General features: G+C 41.7%; 1 protein-coding gene across 1 annotated transcript; it reads right to left on the minus strand.

Annotated features, from left to right (window-relative positions):
• Positions 1-640: 640 nt before the first annotated feature.
• LOC143894822 (uncharacterized) lies at positions 641-2110 on the minus strand. The gene is made up of 2 exons (XM_077401458.1): positions 1819-2110; positions 641-1761 (listed from the first exon to the last, which is right to left on the minus strand). The coding sequence occupies exons 1-2, from the start codon at positions 2108-2110 to the stop codon at positions 641-643; spliced, it is 1413 nt and encodes a 470-aa protein (XP_077257584.1).
• Positions 2111-20777: the final 18667 nt, after the last annotated feature.

Consider the following 20777-nt stretch of genomic DNA (forward strand, 5'->3'; position numbering starts at 1 on the left):
CCACGCTTTTGGCAGCGACAAGAATAATAGGAAATCTCCTGTTGCCACGCTTTTGGCAGCGACAAGAATAATAGGAAATCTCCTGTTGCCACGCAGTTTGGCAGCGACAGTTAGTAGTGATGAAATCAAAAAGGTTTTTGGATATGAAATTAGTTTCAAAATTAAAATTACCTTTATTCCGGAAAACTCGATTACAAATGTCAAATACGGTTTTTTTTTAAAGTTCTTACTACGAGTTTAGATTTTGACAATAGAGTATCGACTACTCAAAACTCCGGACTTCAAATAACTAACGAATTAATCCTTCGCTCTTATTTATACTTAAATGGCGAGAACCTCCCCGCCTGAGCTTCCCACCATTTCATTGTCTTATCCTAAGGGAGGAGGAAGGTCTTATCACCAAGTGTAACTCGATTCCCTGTGAACCACGGCCAGAGAACTGTCTCCATGAGAAATCGGATAATTAATCGATATCGATTAGCATTCTTGGCTATTTAAAGATTTTAATATCAATTAGCACTCTTGGTTATTTAAAAGACTAAAATTTTGTTCACACGTAACACTATCTTTCAAGTCAATAGTTGCTGTAAATTTTCCAATCGTATGGGCTTTATGACCTGTTACTCCTGTAAGGGCCATTTTATCCTCTTCTATCATTGTTTTGCCTTTCAAATGTTTTACTTTTATTATTGACACGGCCGCTCCGGTATCGAACAGTAAATTTATTTTTTCGCGCTTCGCTTGTTGGCTTGTTCGTCAGGTGTGACATCTGATACTCTAACGCCGGTCGGCGCTGCTTTGTGTCTTCTTTATCTTCCTCATCGCTATTCGCGGCTAAATTACTGTCCTTTTTTCTCGGGCCATTCGTTTTCGGGCAAAAATTTTTATTTTGTCCTCGCGGATTATTAGGTTTGTTGTGATTCGTCCTTTCTTTATTTGGTCGGCCATTTAACAACCAACATTCTTCGCGCATGTGTCCTGCCTTCTTGCAGTAATTGCAGACTTTATCTATAGCGTTTACGCGGGGTGTCCTATCGGGTTTCGGTAAGGAGAAACGGTTTGCATACCTATTGGTACGACATTCCCTTCCGAGGTGTCCGTATTTTCCGCATTTTTGGCATTGTACTATCGATCGGTTATCGCGCGGTTGCGGCGAATACGCATAATTATTTTTGGGACGCGGCGGAATTCCACTCGGCCCGTTTACTTTTTCTTCGGCGCTTGCTCCGGCAATTGCTTCTTGCAATGTTGCGAAATGCTGAGCTCGGACAAGTAATTTGATCTCGTCTCTCAATCCTAATTGAAAATTCTGTAATGCCTGTTGTTGAATCGTTTCTAATATAGTTCGCTTGCTTTCTATGGTGTGATTTCTTCCCTCTATCATGGAGTCGTATAGCTCCATCGCTAGCTTATCGGCACTTAATCCGAATGCTCTTGCATTTTCTCCGGGTTTTTGCTTGAGTGTATTAAACTCTAGTTGTAAGTGTGTTGTGCTTTTGCGGCTTAAATAGCAAACTTCTAATTCTTTCTTTAGTTGTGCGAAATCTCTTATCTCTCGCGTTTGAAATTCTATCATCGCTCTTCCTTTTAGCTTTGTGCACAGCACTGCTTCTAATAGCGTTCCTTCTTCCATAGGATTTATGTTTTTTATTGCATATGACGCGGCGCTTAAGAATTCATGTAATTTACTCGAGGTTCCGTCGAACTCAGGTATCATGTCTCGTGCCTCTTTTAAACGTAGATATCCGATTGCGCGCTCCGCTTGGTTCCGAATATCATATGACGTTCTTCCGTACGTTACTTAAAACGGGAGGTTACTTGGCTCGCGTCTCGCGTGAAATTCGCGACGTTCAGGATTCGCCGTTTCTAGTTGATTTACGCGATCTTGTAAGTTGCGGATTCCGTTTAATATCTCGTCGAGAATGGAATCTTTATCGTCTCGCGGCGGTCCGGCCCGTGCGGGTATCCGGTTACGGTGATTCGCCGGGGTGCCTCTTTGTGATAGCACTTGATTAAGACGGTTTATTTCTTCGTCTATTTCCTCTGGGGTTATCGGCGCGTTGTCATTTACGTTATTCGCGTCGTGGTTGCTATTTGTTGCTTCCGCCATCTCGATTACGTTCACGTGTTTCGGGGCAGAATAATATTCTTGCGGGTCAAATACGCTGCTATCATACGAGGTCAATGAGAACTCTCGTCTGTGTGTTCGCCTACTGGTCGTACTGTTCGCGTCTTCGGATTGTGTGTGCGCGTGTGAGGGGTGGAGTCTATTTTTGTCGGGGCGGTTATTTTGTCCTATTACTCTTGCGTCTAAAATTACAACGGAATCGTCGAATTGGGATTCGCGTTCGATTACGCTGTTCGGGTGTAATTCCGGTTCTGATTCGCTTTCGCTTATTGAGTAGTACGCGTCTAAATTTCTACGCACAGTTTCGCGATTGTCGCTTACGACTTCTTCGGTCGTTTGCACGGGGCTTAGCGGTCTATTTCTACGCGCTCGTCGTGACGTCTCGCTATGGAGCCACGATTGGTTTTGTTCCGCAGGTGGATTTTCGTTTTCCGACATTTACGGTGATTGCGCTTTACATAGTTTGCTTAATCGACTTACATTACAATCGCTAGTCGCATGTTGCTGGTCGGTGCTCGTGCCGCCTTATCTGTCGGTGAGCCTCCGTTGAGGTAGGTCGGCGCCTTCTCGGGTTACGCTGCTCGCTTGTCCCTCGTCGGCCGCTACCGTGTTGTCCGCTGTTTTTGAATCTGGCTGCCTGTGTCTCCGTTGAGGATGTTGCACTGCCTCACTGATTCACTTATTTTTCTGTTTCAGCTGCCGTTCCCGTCCTGCCAATAGATCCTCACGCTGCCACCATTTGTTGTGCCCTTCTTTTACGGCGGGACACTATGGGATTTTTTATTCCAAGGAGGAGGCGGGAATGATTATGACGGTTTTCAATAAAAGACAACTTTAATTAATCCACTCTGAGTTACAATGATTATTCGCGTGTAACGCCCGTCACTTCGAGACTCCAATTGCCCTCTCGTCTCCTGTTGTCGCTTCCTTTTCAATTCTCGTCTTGTCCTTCGATATCGCTGAGTTGCTCGATCGTATCTGGGCCGATCGCGCAACTCATCTTTTGCTGATTCGGCGTTGCGTAATTCTTTCGGGCTTTCGCGGTAGCGTTCCTTATTGTTATTCTCGGTCTTTCTTAGTATTATTATTTTATACTATAATATAATTATTTTATTATTACATTTTGATTGGGGCCGCAACATCCTCAACAAAAATCATCTGTATTATTCTCTAATCTTTTTGATTAACTTACCGCTGTATTAGCCTGCCTTCTTCTCCTCTCTAGCTCTGCCATCCATTTCTCTCCCTCTCTCCTTTACTATTCAGTATCCTTATGATCTTCTCGCCAATTCTTTCTGGTTTCTTCTCCTCCTCTCCTCTTGTGCACCGCTCTAACACATGCTCCCATGTCTCTGGTTCTGCACCACATATTCTACAGCTTCTTTTCTTTATTGGTTCCCAATGGCCGCGCTCAGGCAACACAACTATTGAGTGAGCGCTCATTATGATTAGTTCTTACACTTAGATCCGGAGAAGAACCAAAAGTAAGAACCAATCATATTAAAGAATCACCGACCGCTCACTCAACAGTTGTGTTTCCTGAATGCGGCCAATATCTTCCACCTCTCATCTTATTACCTAGCCTAAATCTCGCTACCCTGATCATGAACTTCTCTTTCCCTTTTTTCTCTAAGTATTCTGGCCTTCTGATTTCTGCTATCTCCCTGTACCACCTGTTATATCTAGACTCTCTGACTTTTTTATCTCTCTCTTGACTCTAAATGTCTTTGTCTCTTTTTGTTATCTCTTCTATACTGCCACAGCCATTTCCTCTTTTCCTTAATTTCTATCTCCTCAGTTGCGTATCCTCTTTTTCCATAAAAGCTTTTTCTCTCTTCTTCCCAATTTGCCTTTTCCTTTCTGACATTCCCTTTTATTTTTTTCCAGCATTCTTTTGCAATCTCATTTCCCTCTCCCCTTTCCAGTTTTTCCTCGTATTTTATTGCCCTTTTACCAGCACTTACTCTCATTCTGTCTCTCTTGGTTTCTTCCCTTATCATGTATCCGGGTGTGCTCCAGTCTAGGCCCAATGTCCACCTTATATACCTTTCGTGCATTCTTTCTATTTTCTCTCTCTCTCTTTCCATCCTCACACTTCTGCTCCATATAAAGCTATGCTTAATTCGTATAACTTAATTCGTCTCATCCAGTCTCTTCCAAATAACTTTTTTTCTATTCCCCAAACCAGTTTCATTGCCATGGTAGCTTTCCTTACTTTTTCGTTTATATGCGCCTCCTGTCCTCCGTTTTTTTTGGAATGTGTAGCCTAGATAGCAGACTTCCTTTACTTCCTCTATTTCTTCTCCCTTCCATTTCCATTCCATTTTCTTCATTTTACCTCCTTTCCTGAATCTCATTACCTTTATTTTCCTTACATTCACTCTCAGCTTTTTTCTGTCGAAATATTTCTCCAGTCTTTTCATCATCTTCTTCATCTCCTCTTCGTCTTCTGCTATAGCTACTATATCGTTTGCGTATGCTAACGTCCAAAATTTTATTCTCCCTACTACCACGCTTCCATCTTGCCCCCTCCTCATTGTTTGCTCTAAGTCTGCCAGCAGTAGTATAAAGAGCATAGCGCTCAGCGGGCATCCCTGTCTGACCCCTTTGACCGTCCAGAAGCATGATCCCTTTTCTCCTTTCACTCTTACCACGCTTCTTGTCTCTTCGTACAGATTTTCTATCCTAGTTCTCAGCTGTTCACTAATCCCTTCTCTTTTCAGTACCTCCCAAATTTTTTCTCTGTTCACGGAGTCGAATGCTGCTTTCAGATCAATAAATGCTGCCACTAGCTTCCCTCTTTTTTTGCTAACAGCCCTTCCATTTATTGGGTTGGCCAATAAGTCTGTGCGGTGTTTTATTTATAAATATTTGATGAATATTTTTATAGAAGGTAATAACTTTAATCAATTATGTATTGGCCGTTGTTATCTATTATTTTTTGGCATTTTTTGGGCAGCTTCATAATTCCCCGTTCAAAGAACTTCCTGTCTTTCTCGGCAAAAAAACAAAAAACTGTTCCTAGTGTTGTTTGACAGCTTCCTCAGAAACGAGGTGCTTTCCATTCAAGGAATTTTGAAGGGAGCGGAACAGATGATAATCTGATGGTGCAATGTCTGGAGAATACGGAGAATGTGGTAAGAAATCCCAGCCTTCCTTTTTGAATGGAAAGAACCTCGTTTCTGAGAAAGGTGTCAAACAACACTTGGAACAGTTTTTTGCCGAGAAAGATAGGAAGTTCTGTAAACGAGGAATTATGAAACTGCCGAAAGATAGCAAAAGATAGTAGATAACAACGGCCAATACATAATTAATTAAAGTTATGACCTTCTATAAAAATAATCATCAAACATTTATAAATAAAAAACCGCACGGACTTATTGGCCAACCTAATACATAATTCAGTGCGTATATATTCTCCATTGTACCCCTTCCTTTTCTGAACCCTGCCTGCGTTTCTGGTAATATTCTTCTTTCTTTCGCCTCCTTCTCCAATCTTTTCGCCAAAATTGCCGCGTATATTTTGTAGCTTGTGTTCATTAATGTCACCCCTCTGTAATCTTGTGGTTCTTTACTTTCTTTTTTCTTTACTATTGGTACTGTTATACTTTTTTTCTAGTCTTCTGCTATTTCGCTGTCCTCCACGCTGTATCACATACCTCCCATATTTTTTCCTTCAATCTCTCTCCTCCATATATCCATGCCTCATTTAGCAATCCATCCGTACCTGCTGTTATTTTTCCTTTCATTTCTCTAATTATTTTTTCCACTTCCTCTCTTCTTATTCTTTCCTACTTCTCTTTGCTACCCGTTCTTTCCTCTCCCTTCTTGTCTTTTTTACGCGGTTTCACAGTTACTCCTTCTAATAGCTCCATGAAGTGTTTATTCCATTGCTCCTCCGTTATTTCTTCGCAAACCTTTTTTCTCTACTCTTCCTTTCTCTGTTTATAAATTTCGATACTTCCTTTTCGCTAGTTGCTTTTCTCGCCTCTTTTATAACTCTCTCCCTTTCTGTCTCTTTCTTCTCTTTTATTTTCTCCTCATATTCTTTTTTCTTTAGAATGTACCTCTTTTTATCTACTTCTCTCTTTCTCCATTTAACTAGTTTCTCTCGTGCTTCTCTCCTTAGTCTTACACATTCACTATCCCACTATTTGCTTTTTTTCTTCGATTTCTGGTCTTCTCTTATTTCTTTCCAAACAACAGCCTGTTTTACTGCGTTCTTTATTCCTTCCAATATTTCTTCTATGTTCGCAGTTCGCACCCTCTATTTTTGCCTCTTTCATTCTCTTCTTGTAATTTTCCGTTCCTTCTTTTGACCAATTCATTATTCTCTTTACTCTTTTCTACCCGTCTCTTCTCTCACCAGTTTCTTTTACCTTCAATATTACGGGCTGGTGATCTGAATCAATAGCATCTTCAATCCTTATTTCCTCAGTTTTCTCCCAAATTTCCTAGTTTCCAATTATATAATCTATTACCGATTCACCCCTCCCTCCTATAGAAGATAGAAGTGAACTCTCCGTCTTTGTCTCCCTTTGTTCCGTTCATTATTCCTAATCCTTCTATACACAGAGAGGTTAGATTGACATGTAGACCTTGCGTTTTGCGAACTGTGGCCTATATGTAGATCGGGCTTAACGCGTCTTATTTCTCACAGCCTCCGCCGTTAACGTATTTAATTTTTTAAATTTTGGCAACGTTATTTATATATTTACAGTTTAATGCTACGCTAGCAAAAAATTTAAATGCTTGACATTATTATGGATGCTCCGCACATATTTTATTTTAAATCTTCTTGCATAGATCTCTCAAAGCTATCAAGTGTTTTTTTTTTGCTTGTTTAAAACTTGTTTTTTTTTTGTTTAAAACATGTTTTTTTATACCTTAGTTTAAAACACAAATAAAACAAAACATTGTTTTAAACAAAAAAATAATGTTTTTTGTTTAAAATAAAAAAAACATGTTTTTTGCTAACCCTGCCGATCGGTAACGAGTCGCGCATGAAAATACCTCTAAAATATGGAATGCGCATACGTTTTGCCAATTATTGCAGTTGTACATTGGTAGTTACACCCTTGGGAATTTTTAGCGTTTCTTCGACGTATTTTTTTTCTCGAGACTCCCCGTCCGCGTTTGTACGGAGCGAGATAAAGTCCGTGACCTTCCATGGCGCGATTGTGACGTTGCATCTCTTCCAGCTGACGCCGCGCGGTTTTATTATCGTTCACGGCCTTTGCGACTCCCGCCGCTCCGCCGACCAACGAGCCGAGAACTCCTAATAACGGTAGGATCGGTAGGATACCGCCGCGATTCGCTACCGGAAGCATTCGCTTGGTCTTCTTCTTTTTCTTCGTTTTCAAACCCATACAGAGTTTTGTTTTAGCTTTCATGGACGCCCAGACGGCTGTAGCCGCAGCTCTCTCTCCGAGAGTCGAATCGTTCGCGGTGACACGTTTTCGCGCTTTCGCGGCGAGTATATTGTCTGCCACGTGTCGTTCTGCGAGATCGTTGCTACGCGAGTATGCTATGTCGTGCTCGCGACACGCTGCGTCCAATGGATTAATACCCCGATCATCCTTTGCCAATTGTGTTTCTAAGCGAGTTCCCGGACCGCAAAATTGATAGCCGGGGATATGTAATTCGATAGGAAGCGCGTTTATCGCGCGATTCAACAGACCTCGGCCTATCTTCGGTGGCATTCGCCGCAGTTTTTTATCAACGGCGGCGGACCGTCGATGTGCGTCTGCTGACACGGCAAATTATAATGTATTAAACAGCGCCGATATTGCTGAACCTCCGAAGTAGGTAAACTATGTTAGATCTAGGCCATGGGATCTGAGGGACGGTGAGGGGCGGGTGGTACCCCGGGGGGGGTGGGGTACCGCGGGCGTCGCGGGGGTGAAGGTAACCGCGGGGAGTGGGAGGGGGAACCGCGTTTTTTGGGCGCCGCGGGAAGGGGGTGGGGGAAACCGCGTTTTTCGTGCGCCGCGGGTAGGGGGAGGGGGGGAACCGCGTTTTTCGGGCGCCGCGGGGAGAGGTAAGGGGAACCGCGTTTTTCGGGCGCCGCCAAGAGGGGGAGGGGAAAACCGCGTTTTCCGGCACCGCGTGGAGGATGACCGCGTTTTCAGACACCGCGGGGGTGGGGATCCGCGTTTTCGCCGCGCCGCGGGATGAGGGAACCCGCGTTCGCGTTTTCGGGCCCCGCGGGGTATCGGGTTACACACGGGTATCGGATTTCACGAGATGAGGGGATTCGCGTTTTTCGGACGCCGCGGGGACCCGCGTTCGCGTTTCGCCGCTGGAGGGGTCCGCGGGCAACGGCCGCGCCGCACAGTAGGGCGAATTAACGCCTCACTTTTCGGTCATTTGCTTATAACTTCTACATTTTTTAATGAAATAACTTAAAATTTGACATAAATAATATACGATTATTATACATTTGGTGTATAAAATCAAAATTATTTAATTAACAATTTTTTATAAAGCGCATAGATGATTCTTTTATTTTTTAAATACTTTTTATTTTTTTTTTTTTAAATTGGTTCTATTTAAAATAAATTTTTTTTTTATTTTATACCTTTTTAGTGCTTTATTAAATTAATATGAATAATTATTATCGCATATTTCCTTACTGCTCCGTACCCTGATGTTCTAGCGTGTTCTATTTTATGTTCTATTTTATAGTCTTAAACCTCGGGATGTTTAATTTTTGTGAGTTTTATAATAGAAAAGGAACTGTTTTGTTGCTTCTCACATCTATTTCTTGAACTTAATCATCATAATCTACATCATTATTGCTGAAATATAATAGACATTTTGCATCTTCAGTTAATTCTTTCTTTTTATGTCCCATAATTTTTCGTGAATTAGATATTATTTGATCTAAAGCAATTATTAAATTATTAAAAATATCTTCATTATTTTGTATTTGCGACATTTTTCGCGAATAATTTTTTCTATATTTTTTAAAATATTTATAGTTTGCTTTCTGAGCATCTTCAGATAATTGTCCTATTGGTACGATAGCATTTTTTATAATATTACTGCCATAAATCAATAATTTGTGAACTGAGACTGTATGTAGTATAATACCACGGCATGTAGTATAATACCATGGGTATAATGATACAAATAATTTGGCAGTTCTAAAAGCATAGGATTTGAATTCCAATACGTTAATCCTATTACCGCTAGCAATTACTTGCAACAAAACTCCAAATCGAGTTATTAAATTCTTATCTAAACCTGTAATGGCAGCTGATAATTATGGATTAGCAAAAAATTTTCTGGCCGTGTTGCCATCATTGGATGTACCTTTTCCTTGTTTCACGAAGTCTATCAAAAGACCTGCTTTTGTTCTGAAGGCAGTCTGTATCTCTCTTTTTCTTTGCTCGACTTCTCGTTTATGACTCTCATTTCTCGCTGACCAACATTTGAAATTAATTTTATACGAAATATGTAATAAGCATTCGAAACAGCGAATCTAGCAATGTAATGAAAAAAGTCCGAACGAAAAGTATTCATCTTTCACAATTTTTTGTTTCATTAAATTCAAATTGTTCATTTCATTTGGAGAAGTGCCACAAATATAACATTTCATTGATGATTTAGTGTTTGTCATTATGTTACAGATTTTATTGTCGATCATAGTAAATAAAAGCGTATACTGTATCGAAATACCTTCTTCGGAAACAGTTGATATCAAAGAAGATATTTCTTTCTTAATTCTCTCAGTGATAGCTTTAACTTCAGTTTCTTCTTCCTTCACGAATTTGAATTCGATCGGTCTACAGAAACGAGTTGAGGAAAGGGTATCGTTTGTCCACAATAAGTAGGTAAGCTAGGCCGGTTCTAGGTCATGGAATCTAAGGGGGGGTGAGGGGCGGGGGGGGCGACCGTGGGAAGAAGGAGAACCGCGGGCAGGAGAGAAACCGCTGGTGGGGGGGAACCGCGGGTGGGGGGAACCGCGGGGGAAAGAGAGGGGGAACCGCGTTTTCCGGCGCCGCGGGGTAAGAGGGTCCGCGTTTTCTGGCGCCGCGGGGCGAGGGGACCCGCGTTCGCGTTTCGCCGCGCCGCGGAGTCCGCGTGACGTCACACGGCACGCTCCCGCTCGCGTTATCTCTCCCTCGTAGATGTTTCTCCCCCGTCCCCCGGTTGCGCGCGTCTTCTCGTTCGCGCGGTCTCTCTCGCTCCCGTTCGCGTTCACGCTCACGATCGCGTTTAAATAAATTTATATTATACATAGAAAATTTGTTTACTACCGCAGGATTTGAACCAGAAATCCCTAACTCTTGAGTCAGTCACCTTCAGAATTCAGGCCATTGTCTCTTAATTTACACAATAATATGTATACACTAAAATACTGCAGGCTATTTACACAGGCTATTTGCACAGTTAAAATTTTCACAAAAACACACATAGGACACAGATTACACTGTGAAATCAGATATAATGGGTCTCCACAAGATGAACAAAAAAGACCATCTATGAGGATATACGGACATGTGTCATGTCTGCGAACAGCGTATAACATCGACAACAATCCGTGTATTCTGACAATGCATGACGCACAAAACTTCATATGTTCTGGAGTAAAATAAGAGTATATGCAACACATCTTTGTCAAAGGGTGTAACATATTCATTTCTGCTTGATTTAACACTCTGAAAATTTCGTCTGGAATATCCTCATAAGCTATTTCACTATCATAATACGAATCGTCTGACAATAATGCTTCATCATCAACTTCCATTTCTTCCTCGTCATTCACTTCCATTTCTTCAACGTTTGCTTCAACTTCCATTTCATGTCCTTCAAATTGCAATTCATCGAAATCCATTTTTACAGAACGTTGTATGCCTCAAAAGGCGCAATACACGATGTTACTGTTAAAATCACACAGTGCAGACAGTACAAACAGTCGCGACACTTGAAATTTTTCGACAAGACAAACACGTCCGAACACTATCAAGTATGCCAACCGACTCTTACTTCCAGTCCTCGACTACTGAGCGTACCTTCAAATTCATCCTTCTACATCTCACAATTGTCACATTGTTTGTTTATCATATCTAATTTTATCTCAGCATCTATACAATTGCGCCTTCCGAAAAATCTGCGATGTGCAGTTTTGCACGTGTGCAATGAAGTCACCGCGAGACACGTATGTTCTCGAAAACGATATCGCGCCATTGACTTTCGGTGATTTGATCTGTAAAACTGCTATTAAACCACGATCAAACAGCTATCAAACAGGTATTGAACCGCTATGAAACAGCTATTAAACAGCTCTTGAACAGCTATCAAACAACTAAAACAGCTCTTAAACCGCTATAAAACAGCTAAAACAGCTAAAAACAGCCATCAAACAACTAAAAACAACTAAAAAACAGCTAAAACAGCTCTTGAACAGCTAAAAACAGCTATCAAACAGCTCTTAAACAGCTATCAAACAACCAAAACAGCTATCTGTATAACAGCGATCTGTATAACTGCAATCTGTATAACTGCTATTGAACCGCTATCAAACTTCTTTTAAACAACTAAAAACAGCTTTTAAACAGCTATCAAACAACTAAAACAGTTATCTGTATAACTGCAATCTGTATAACTGCAATTGAACCGCTATCAAACTTCTTTTAAACAACTAAAAACAGCTCTTGAACAGCTAAAACATCTATATTATACTACAAAGTATATGGAAAAAGGAAATAAAACGTTTATATATACATATATAGTTTATTTAAAAAAATCATAATTTTTTTTGGTGTCGCGACCGCACCAGTTAAATATTTTTAATACATTTGTAATGCGCTGAGTGAGGGACGATCACGTTTGCGTTTTCCGGCGCTGCGGGGCGAGGGGACCCGCGTTCGCGTTTCGCCGCGCCGCGGAGTCCGCGTGACGTCACACGACACGCTCGCGTTGTCTCCCCCTCGTAGATGTTTCCCCTCGTCCCCCGTTCGTCTTCTCGTTCACGCGGTCTCTCTCCCCCGTTCGCGTTCTCGCTCCCGACTCCCGGCCCCCGTTCGCGTTATCTCTCCCTCGCGCGTTCTTGCTCGCTCCCGGCCCCCGTTCGCGCGCGTCTTCTCGTTCGCGCGGTCTCTCTTTCCCGTTCGCGCGCGTCTTCTTGTTCGCGCGGTTTCTCTCTCCCGTTCGCGTTCTTGTTCAGAAATTATGCGAAAACTACAAATAGAAAATTTGCTTACCACCGCTTGATTTCAACCTGAAACCCCCGGCTCTTGAGTCAGACACCTTCGGCAATTTGCAACACAACAATGATTTTATACAAAATATTTAGAGTTTTGAACACAGATAAGTTAGAAAAAAGCAACACATGAAAGAAGCTGTAAGCATAAACTGCAGTTTTATTGATATGCAATACAGACAGCCTTCGGACACCATGTCTTTACCACGTAGCACTATCAATTACAAACAGTGCAAACTGAACAGAGATTACATGGTATTATTTGATGTATAGTCCAGTCACTATGTACATTTAAAAAAGACATAATTCTGACCCAGGATTTTTCTTTTGGGGGGTGTTGGGGGGCTCAAGAAAAGCTTAATCTCAAGTTTTCGACCTCTGTTTCCCGCTTGCTTTTTTTACGGGAGTAAAAAATGTGAAAAAATGGTTTTTTTCGCGATAACTCGGTTTCTAATAAAGTTACAAGGTCGAATCGGATCTCATTTTAAAGCTTTTTTTACGCTCTACAAATTATGTCGTATGACATTTTACGTACGATCGATTGTTTTTGAGGCATCAAACAAGAAAGGGAAATAAAAAAAGTATGATATTTAGTTTTTTTCTTTTTACTTATTATTGTCGTCCGAAATTGCAAAAATGCTTCAAATAAAACTTGTAGAGCGTAAAAAAACCTACAATATTCATTTATTATTCATTTCATTTAGTTGAAAATTACGCCTTGTAGAGCGCCTCAAAGTGGAGAGTCGTCGCCATCGCGTCAGCGGCGCGTTGGTTACGTCGATACGCGGCACCGAACGCTTTCGCTAAGATTTCCGATTTCATTGACGCAAAAAAGTTTTTTTTTCTATTTTATCATTTTTCGCACACGAATCTGTATAAACGCTTCATATATAACTTGCACAGCAATAAAAATCGTAAAATGTTCTTATTTATTACTTTATTTTCGTTGAAAATTCCATATCGCACTACGCCTGCAAATAAATCTTGCAAAGCCTGAAATTATTATATTTTGAAACCGTCAAGTTTTCTTAAGGGAATCAAACACGTATTTGCCATTGCAGATAGTTTGTTTTAAAACAAAAATTACACTTACCGTTTCATTGAAGAATACATGAAAGCGTGCAGTTTTATATCTAAGTGACAATATTCTTGTTCATTAATAAATAACAAGTTATTCATGTCTTGAACGTTTTGATGGTGGCTGATTGTCGCCATCGTCTTCTTGAAGTTGAACCTCGTTCGGGTGTTGCTCGTCGTCTTCGTCGTCGTTAAAATAGTCATCCATCTCACTTGCCATAATTTCTGCCGGAGTTATTGAATTCAGGCATGTTTGTCCGGAACAGTGATAGCAAATCATCGAACATTTAATGCCAGCTTTTCGGCAACCACACGAGCCACTGCAGTTTCCCTTGCATTTACATGAAATTAATTGCAGTAGCTCAGCAGGCGCAGGTGGGGCTTGAGTTGTGATTGGCTGTAAACCTGCAAATGTCCTTTTCCAACCCCATTCTTCGGGATCTTTGTAATTGCCAAGCCAAGTCTGCACTTGTTGGTATGTGCGCAAAACATGTTCACGTGCTGAGGTTTTCGTTGGAGGCAGCACGGACAAATTCAATTTTGTGGTCGAAGACGCTTTTAAGAAACGTTTAAACCGAAGTGTGTCTAAACATTTCTCTTGTTTATCACCGCCATACAAAGCGACGAGAAACACTTCTCCGGCTGACACGAGGATTTCGGGATCGATGTTTTTTACTTTGAAAAGTTCCACCGCTGACTGCAAATCCGGCCGATTTTTCAATGTAGTTATGAATTTCAATTTTCCTACGTTGAACAAACAGGACGTGGTATCGCACCCGCTGAACGCATGGAGAAAAAGGATGTTGTCACGTACAAAGTCACCATGTTTGAAGCTTGTTCCACCAAAAATTGTTTCTTGACTTTTACCTTTTGCAGGCTTTTTGAAGAATATGTTCGGTGTATTCGGGGCGAGTCCAGTCAGTAGAACAAGGAGGTCAATGTCTTCTCCAACAATTTCTGCAGAGTCATAAATTTGTAATTTCTCAATAGCTGTATGTACAATTAGTACATCTGCATCTTCGATCGCTTGTCGAACTTCGATTCCAGCTACCTCGAAATGAGTACGAAGCATATTTATGAACTTCTCTTTGTTTGTCTCGTTAGATAGAAATTTGTCTTGACTGATTGTCGGCATTGTTGTTTCGTTGAAAACAAAGTCTGGGCATCGGTTTTTTCTGAGGCGCCTCATTCTCTCCGATGATTTCGTTCCCGCAAGTGTGACATCATTTGTGTAGCCGTCAAAGACGATACAAACATTACTCCCAAAATTGTTCTGGACGTATTTCACATACCTTGAACAAATAAGCTGAAAATTTGTGACTCTGCCCCAGACAACTTTGTGTAATAGGAATCCACCGTCTATTACTTGTGCATGATTGTCTCCGATTTGCACATTTTCTAACGGCGCAAATGCACTGTACAATGACGATTTGGTTCCTTTGCGCATTCCTTCTTCGGAAAATAAAGTAAGTGGAAATGGCGCAAGGTCAAATGCCAAGTAATTTTTAATATCACTTTCCGAATGTTTGGTGATGCACATTCTTTGAAACAACAGCAATGGATCGATCGGAATACTGGTAGATTCGATTGTAACAGAACTGTTAATTACAGCCAATGGCTGAACTTTATCCTTTCGTTTGAAAGTTACAGAGTCGAATTGTTTTCCTACGATGTTTGACATCATGTCATAACCAATTTCGTCTGCACGGTGACAATTAATACTGTCATTTCCAATAATTCCTGTCCCTATCGAAATTAAATTCTCTCCTTCAGGAAATGGATTGTGGGGATGCCAGCCAAAAGTCCAATTTTTCAACATCTGCGTTGTCTCTGGCGACTCTTGTTGGACGCATGTCGACGTGTTGCTCAGTAGTAGCACATGTTATTGCTGCAAAATTTTCAATTTGTTCGCAAACATTTTGAAGAGAGACCATGCCCAACGTCCATGAAGTGATTGAGCAGTCTGACATGCCTCGATGAGTGAACCCTCCAGCTGTCTTCATTGAGCGCATTAAAACCTGCTCGATGGTCTGGTCCGACATGATGCCGGACCAGAACTTGTCCGTTCTGCGAATGGTAAAATACCCTTTTTTCGTGAATGTATCAAATTCATCAGCAGGCATTGTCTCATGAAGCGATCTCATTTGCTGCAAGTAGAGATGGGGCAGACTTTGCATATAGAAAATGGCCGCTGGCATGAAAGTAGGGCAGCATTTTTTGTATGGTATTGAGATGAAGGTTCCAATTTCCGGTACGTTCAGCTTCAATGAAGTTCTTGACCAATGTTACCATTTCGTAGTACTGAACCCATAATCTCGCTGTAGGACTTTGGTTCTTCATTTTATTCAGTTGCTCGTGGAATTTGTCCATAATTTTTAGGACGTCTTTATTGTTGCAGGCTTCTAGCACAGCAGGTCGTTTGAGAGCTTCAGTGAAGTCATCTAATACATCGCGTTCCTCGTCAGTGAACTCCATGGTGTCCAGAATCATTTTTGTTATAGCCAAGTGCGTTAAAATGTGAGCACGAATTGCTCTTGAGTATGCATGTCCGACAAGAATTTTTTTACGCAATTTTCTGCATAAATTAATTGAAAAAGTTCTTCGATTCCGCTGCCCGACATAATAAAACCGATTGATCCTAGAAAGGACATTAGGAGGTGAAATCCTCCGAGCTTTACGATGACTTTGCTCAAATCAGAAGATGGATCAGCAGCTGCCACTATATCGCAAGCTTTCCAATAAAGCGGTTGGTCGAAAGTAACTAAACATGATTTTTGATTGGAACGCTTACATCTTTCGACTGCTTGAAGAAGTGATGTGTATACAGTATCGTATTCAGAAGGTGGTGCATTGATGAACGGAAGGCATATGATTTTGGACGTTTCATACGACAAATCCGAAGTCACTTGCTCCATGAAGCCGTTCCAGCCAGGCGTATCGAGAACACTGGTCCATTTTCCGTATTGCCATATGAAGTCTGGTACAGTAGGTAAAATGTCCCGCGAAATTTTGAACAGGTCATCGATATCAGCGACACGGATGGTTCGCAATCCCGCTGATGCGTGTTTTTGGTAGTTCAGTACTGAAAATCGCTCCCAGTTGAGCAATCTCTGTGGCCGATTTGCTTTCGATGATACGAGGTAAGTGTGAATCTTTTTCAATGGCAGTGGAGGGTGTGATACATTGAATACCACCCATTGCATGAAAAGTGCCTCGTCCATCCAAGGTGTTTGTATTAAAATCAGCGTTGTCAAACACGAACTGAAAAAAAGAATTGTCCAAAACGTTACGTTCTTTTCCATGAATGCTGGAGTTTTCAAACATGGACACTTCTTTATACGATGCGCTGAATCCCATATTTGATAAGATGTTGATGAGATTTTTTGATCCAAACTTTTTATACAAAAATGCTCCAATGCCGATTTGAAGTGGAGAAAGAAATGAGCGTGGTCGTACAGCCGTTATGATTGCATGCGCAATTGAAATACACTTTCTATCCCAAGGCTCAAGCAAAACCGCGTTTATCTTTAGTTATGATTTCGGACAAGAACACTTGCAATGTTTCAGGCACAGCAGACTTCACGTCTTTAACGAAGTCGTCAGGTGGTGGGTAATTATCTGTCTCGTAAATTACCGAACGAATGTCAGTACGAAGTATAGCCGCGGCTTCGCGTAAAACTCGAAGCTTTTCTTCGTGAGGGTCCTTTTTTTTCTCATTGTACCATTTGTCTGTGAGTAGTTCATAACCAACATTTCGGAAACAAACCATAGTACCACGTTTTTGCCTTTCGACAATGAGAATATCATCACCATACTTGTCAAGTAATCGTCTTTTAATGGTTTTAAGATGAGGAATGTGACTTGTTTTCACTTGCGTGACTAATGTATCAAGTGAAAATTGACACTCACTTGAATTATCTTCGAGGTAGGTAAAAATTTGTTCCATAGCATCATCTATTACGTTCTCTTGTGGTCTTCCTACTGGCGTACCTATCACTACTTTAAACACGTGTTCATAACATTTTCTGTGGTATCGAGCTCCAACGGCGACAAGATCAGGGACAAGATTGAGGCGATTCACAATTGCACGAGCAACTTCATCATTGCGACAACCAAGTTTTGTCAGAATATATTCTTTCGACGAATCGTGATTTATTAAAGAAATTCTTACTCGATATTTAGCAGGTACTTTTGATGACGATTCTTTCGCTTCTTTACCGCAAAATAAGCAATTTTTCTTGAAATGGAAATCTGGATGACACTGTTCTTCTCTTGATGTTGATGGTGATTCGCCATTGCCACTTCGCCGAGAAGCCAACGAAGCTAATCTTTTATTCGAATACGTTTTGTAACACGCCCCGTGTACAGCAACTTCGGTCAATGTCTGCAACTTTCGATGATATTCCGCATCTCCTCTTTGCTCGCTCGCCAATAAAAGAGATTTAATACCTCTCGATTTCACCACTTGAACGTCTGTTATCAAAGGTTTTTCACATATAAAACAATCCGAGTCACTCATTGTTGTTCACTAAAAACTGCACTGACAAAATGTCCAAAAACTGCATTAACAAAATGTCCACAAAATTCTCGTTTCGAAAAGCATCCGCTCGCTGCGATATGCAGAAAACGACTGGCAAATGCAATAAAAGGACCGGCGCCGCGGCGAGCAGATGTTTACTATATATAGTAAACATTTGCTAGTATGTTTACTTTATATAAAACCATGAAGAAAACAATGAAGTCTGAAAGCGTTCGGTGCCGCGTATCGACGTAACCAACGCGCCGCTGACGCGATGGCGAACGACTCTCCACTTTGAGGCGCTCTACAAGGCGTAATTTTCAACTAAATGAAATGAATAATAAATGAATATTGTAGGTTTTTTTACGCTCTACAAGTTTTATTTGAAGCATTTTTGCAATTTCGGACGACAATAATGAGTAAAAAGAAAAAAACTAAATATCATACTTTTTTATTTCCCTTTCTTGTTCGATGCCTCAAAAACAATCGATCGTACGTAAAAATGTCATACGACATAATTTGTAGAGCGTAAAAAAAAGCTTTAAAAATGAGATCCGATTCGACCTTGTAACTTTATTAGAAACCGAGTTATCGCGAAAAAAACCATTTTTCACATTTTTTACTCCCGTAAAAAAAGCAAGCGGGAAACAGAGGTCGAAAACTTGAGATTAAGCTTTTCTTGAGCCCCCCAACACCCCCCAAAAGAAAAATCCTGGGTCAGAATTATGTCTTTTATAATCCGTTTTTTGTACATAGTGACTGGACTAGTAGTGGGCCTCCACACGACGCACAGAATAAACTCTCGATCAGTATATAAGCGCGGATGTCATGTTTTCGCTCAGCGTGCAACATTGAGAATAATCCTCGTAATCTCACAGTACACGGTGCACAAAATTTTACATTACCAGAAGTAAAATAAAAGTATGTGCAACACATCTTTTTCAATTCATCTAAGGCATTCATTTCAGCCTGGTTTAATACTCGGAAAATTACTTCCAAAACATCCTCAAACCTTTCACTGTCGTAACACAAATCGTTTGACAAAATTGCATCATCATCAACAATTTCTTGTTCATGTTCTTGTTCATGTTCCAGTTCATTTACCTCAATGTCCATTTCTTCAGGCACTTCCATTTCTTCATCGTTTGCTTCAACTTTCATTTCATGTCCTTCAAACTGCAATTCTTCGAAATCCATATTTACTTTAATGATGAAACCGCGGTGTTGCACTAACGCGTCTAAATCAATTAGACGTTATATTCTCTACCGTCTTCTCGACAGTCCTCTATTCTTTTCCAATATATTTGGTAATAGAGAAACATCCAGTTAGATTGACGATCGGCGATTCCAATTTCGCGACGGATGCTTCCCAGGAAAAAATCTACAAACGCATATATGCAGCCTCTCACTAAGCTTCATACGATGTTTCTTTTAAACATTTCATGATCATCAAAATCCCGCCACATTAATATTTCACGACATTCATAAAATTCGAGAAACTTCCGATGCGATCGGAGATCGGCGATTCCGATTTCCCGACGGATCTGATATCTCGTTACATCGACGGTCTGCGGATCCCCATTCCTCACGAACGGATCGTTGATTTTCACGATCGGTTTCCCTTCAGGATAGAACACTGGTTTGCAAAGTTCTGCATACTCGCTCATATCATGTTAAATTCGATGGGCTTTGATATACAGTAGCATTAAGATGGCCAGGACGAACCAATTGTCTGTATAAGCCGCACGATCAAGCACGCCAACCGACTCTTACTTTTAGTCCACAACTACTTAGCGTACCCTCAAATTCATCTTTCTATATCTCACTATTGTTGTGAGCGCACAACGCACTTGGCAACCGAATTGCCAAGTGTCAGGGAAATTCAACCCTAGCGACTAAAATCGTCAAGACCAAAGGTCCATCGAGGACCGATATCGCTGACGCGAAGGTCAGCGCGGAGCGCTGACCACACAGGTTAATGCTACCGCGGGCGATCCCGAGGTAGCAACGGGAAACCAATATAAGACCGCCGAATCGAGCGATTAGGCAGTCGGTCTGAGAACTCCACGACGTCGCGTTGAAACATCTACGAACTCTAACGAATCGCGAGACGGGAACATTAAATAAAGAACACCTCGTCCAAACCAAGCTCTAGTATATTTAATAAAGTGTTAAAGTGGTGTTTAACAAAGTGTGATCATTAACCAAGCCCGCCAGACGCCCTCATCCCGATCCTTCCTAGCTCGCGAGCGGAGCACGACCCCTTCAGCCGTCTGAACGGCTAACATTGGTGGCAGCGGTGGGATCTGCTCCATCTACTCGCGCAAGAGGACCGGATTTCTGAGCTCATTCACACACCTGAAACAAAACGAGCACATTAGTGAACGGCGGCAACATATCCCGGAGAGGAAAAACCAGCTAAGACACGAGTGAAAAAGACGGTAGCAGCCGTGAGCGCAGAAGTGACACCGAAGACGGCCACGACCTACCGCACGGCATCACCGGCCCGAGCGACGACGCAGGGACACAGCGAAGCAGCATAGCAGCGCGGCAGGGACGCAGCGACAACAAGGACGCAGCCAAGCAGCAAAGCGGCCCGACGACCAGGCGATGCAGACGGACAGCAACATGCGATTCGTGGCGATATTGTAAGTGCGAAAATTATTATATCCCCGAGCGCTAAGTAGATGTCGGACGACCCGAACCGACAGACGCCCGTCCGACAAGCGTCGTTCGTCTACAGCGAGTCCGCGCACCGCGCTTCGCGTAATCTAGCTAACCCGGTGAGTGCGACGCGATCCGAAAGCGAAAGGTTAAACCGGCCCGCTGAAAGCGAAGGGGTG

The sequence above is a fragment of the Temnothorax americanus genome, unplaced genomic scaffold (genome assembly GCF_048541705.1).
Source record: "Temnothorax americanus isolate GAGA-0224 unplaced genomic scaffold, ASM4854170v1 Scaffold143, whole genome shotgun sequence".
Classification (NCBI taxonomy): Eukaryota; Metazoa; Arthropoda; class Insecta; order Hymenoptera; family Formicidae; genus Temnothorax; species Temnothorax americanus.

What these genes read in the sequence shown, in the direction of transcription:
- LOC143894822 (XM_077401458.1), bottom strand. Translation starts at nt 2,110, where the DNA reads ATGGCGGAAGCAACAAATAGCAACCACGACGCGAATAACGTAAATGAC. An exon ending in TCACGCGAGACGCGAGCCAA is followed by an intron (nt 1,762 to 1,818) that starts GTAACCTCCCGT and finishes TTCGGAACCAAG; the next exon opens with CGGAGCGCGCAATCGGATAT.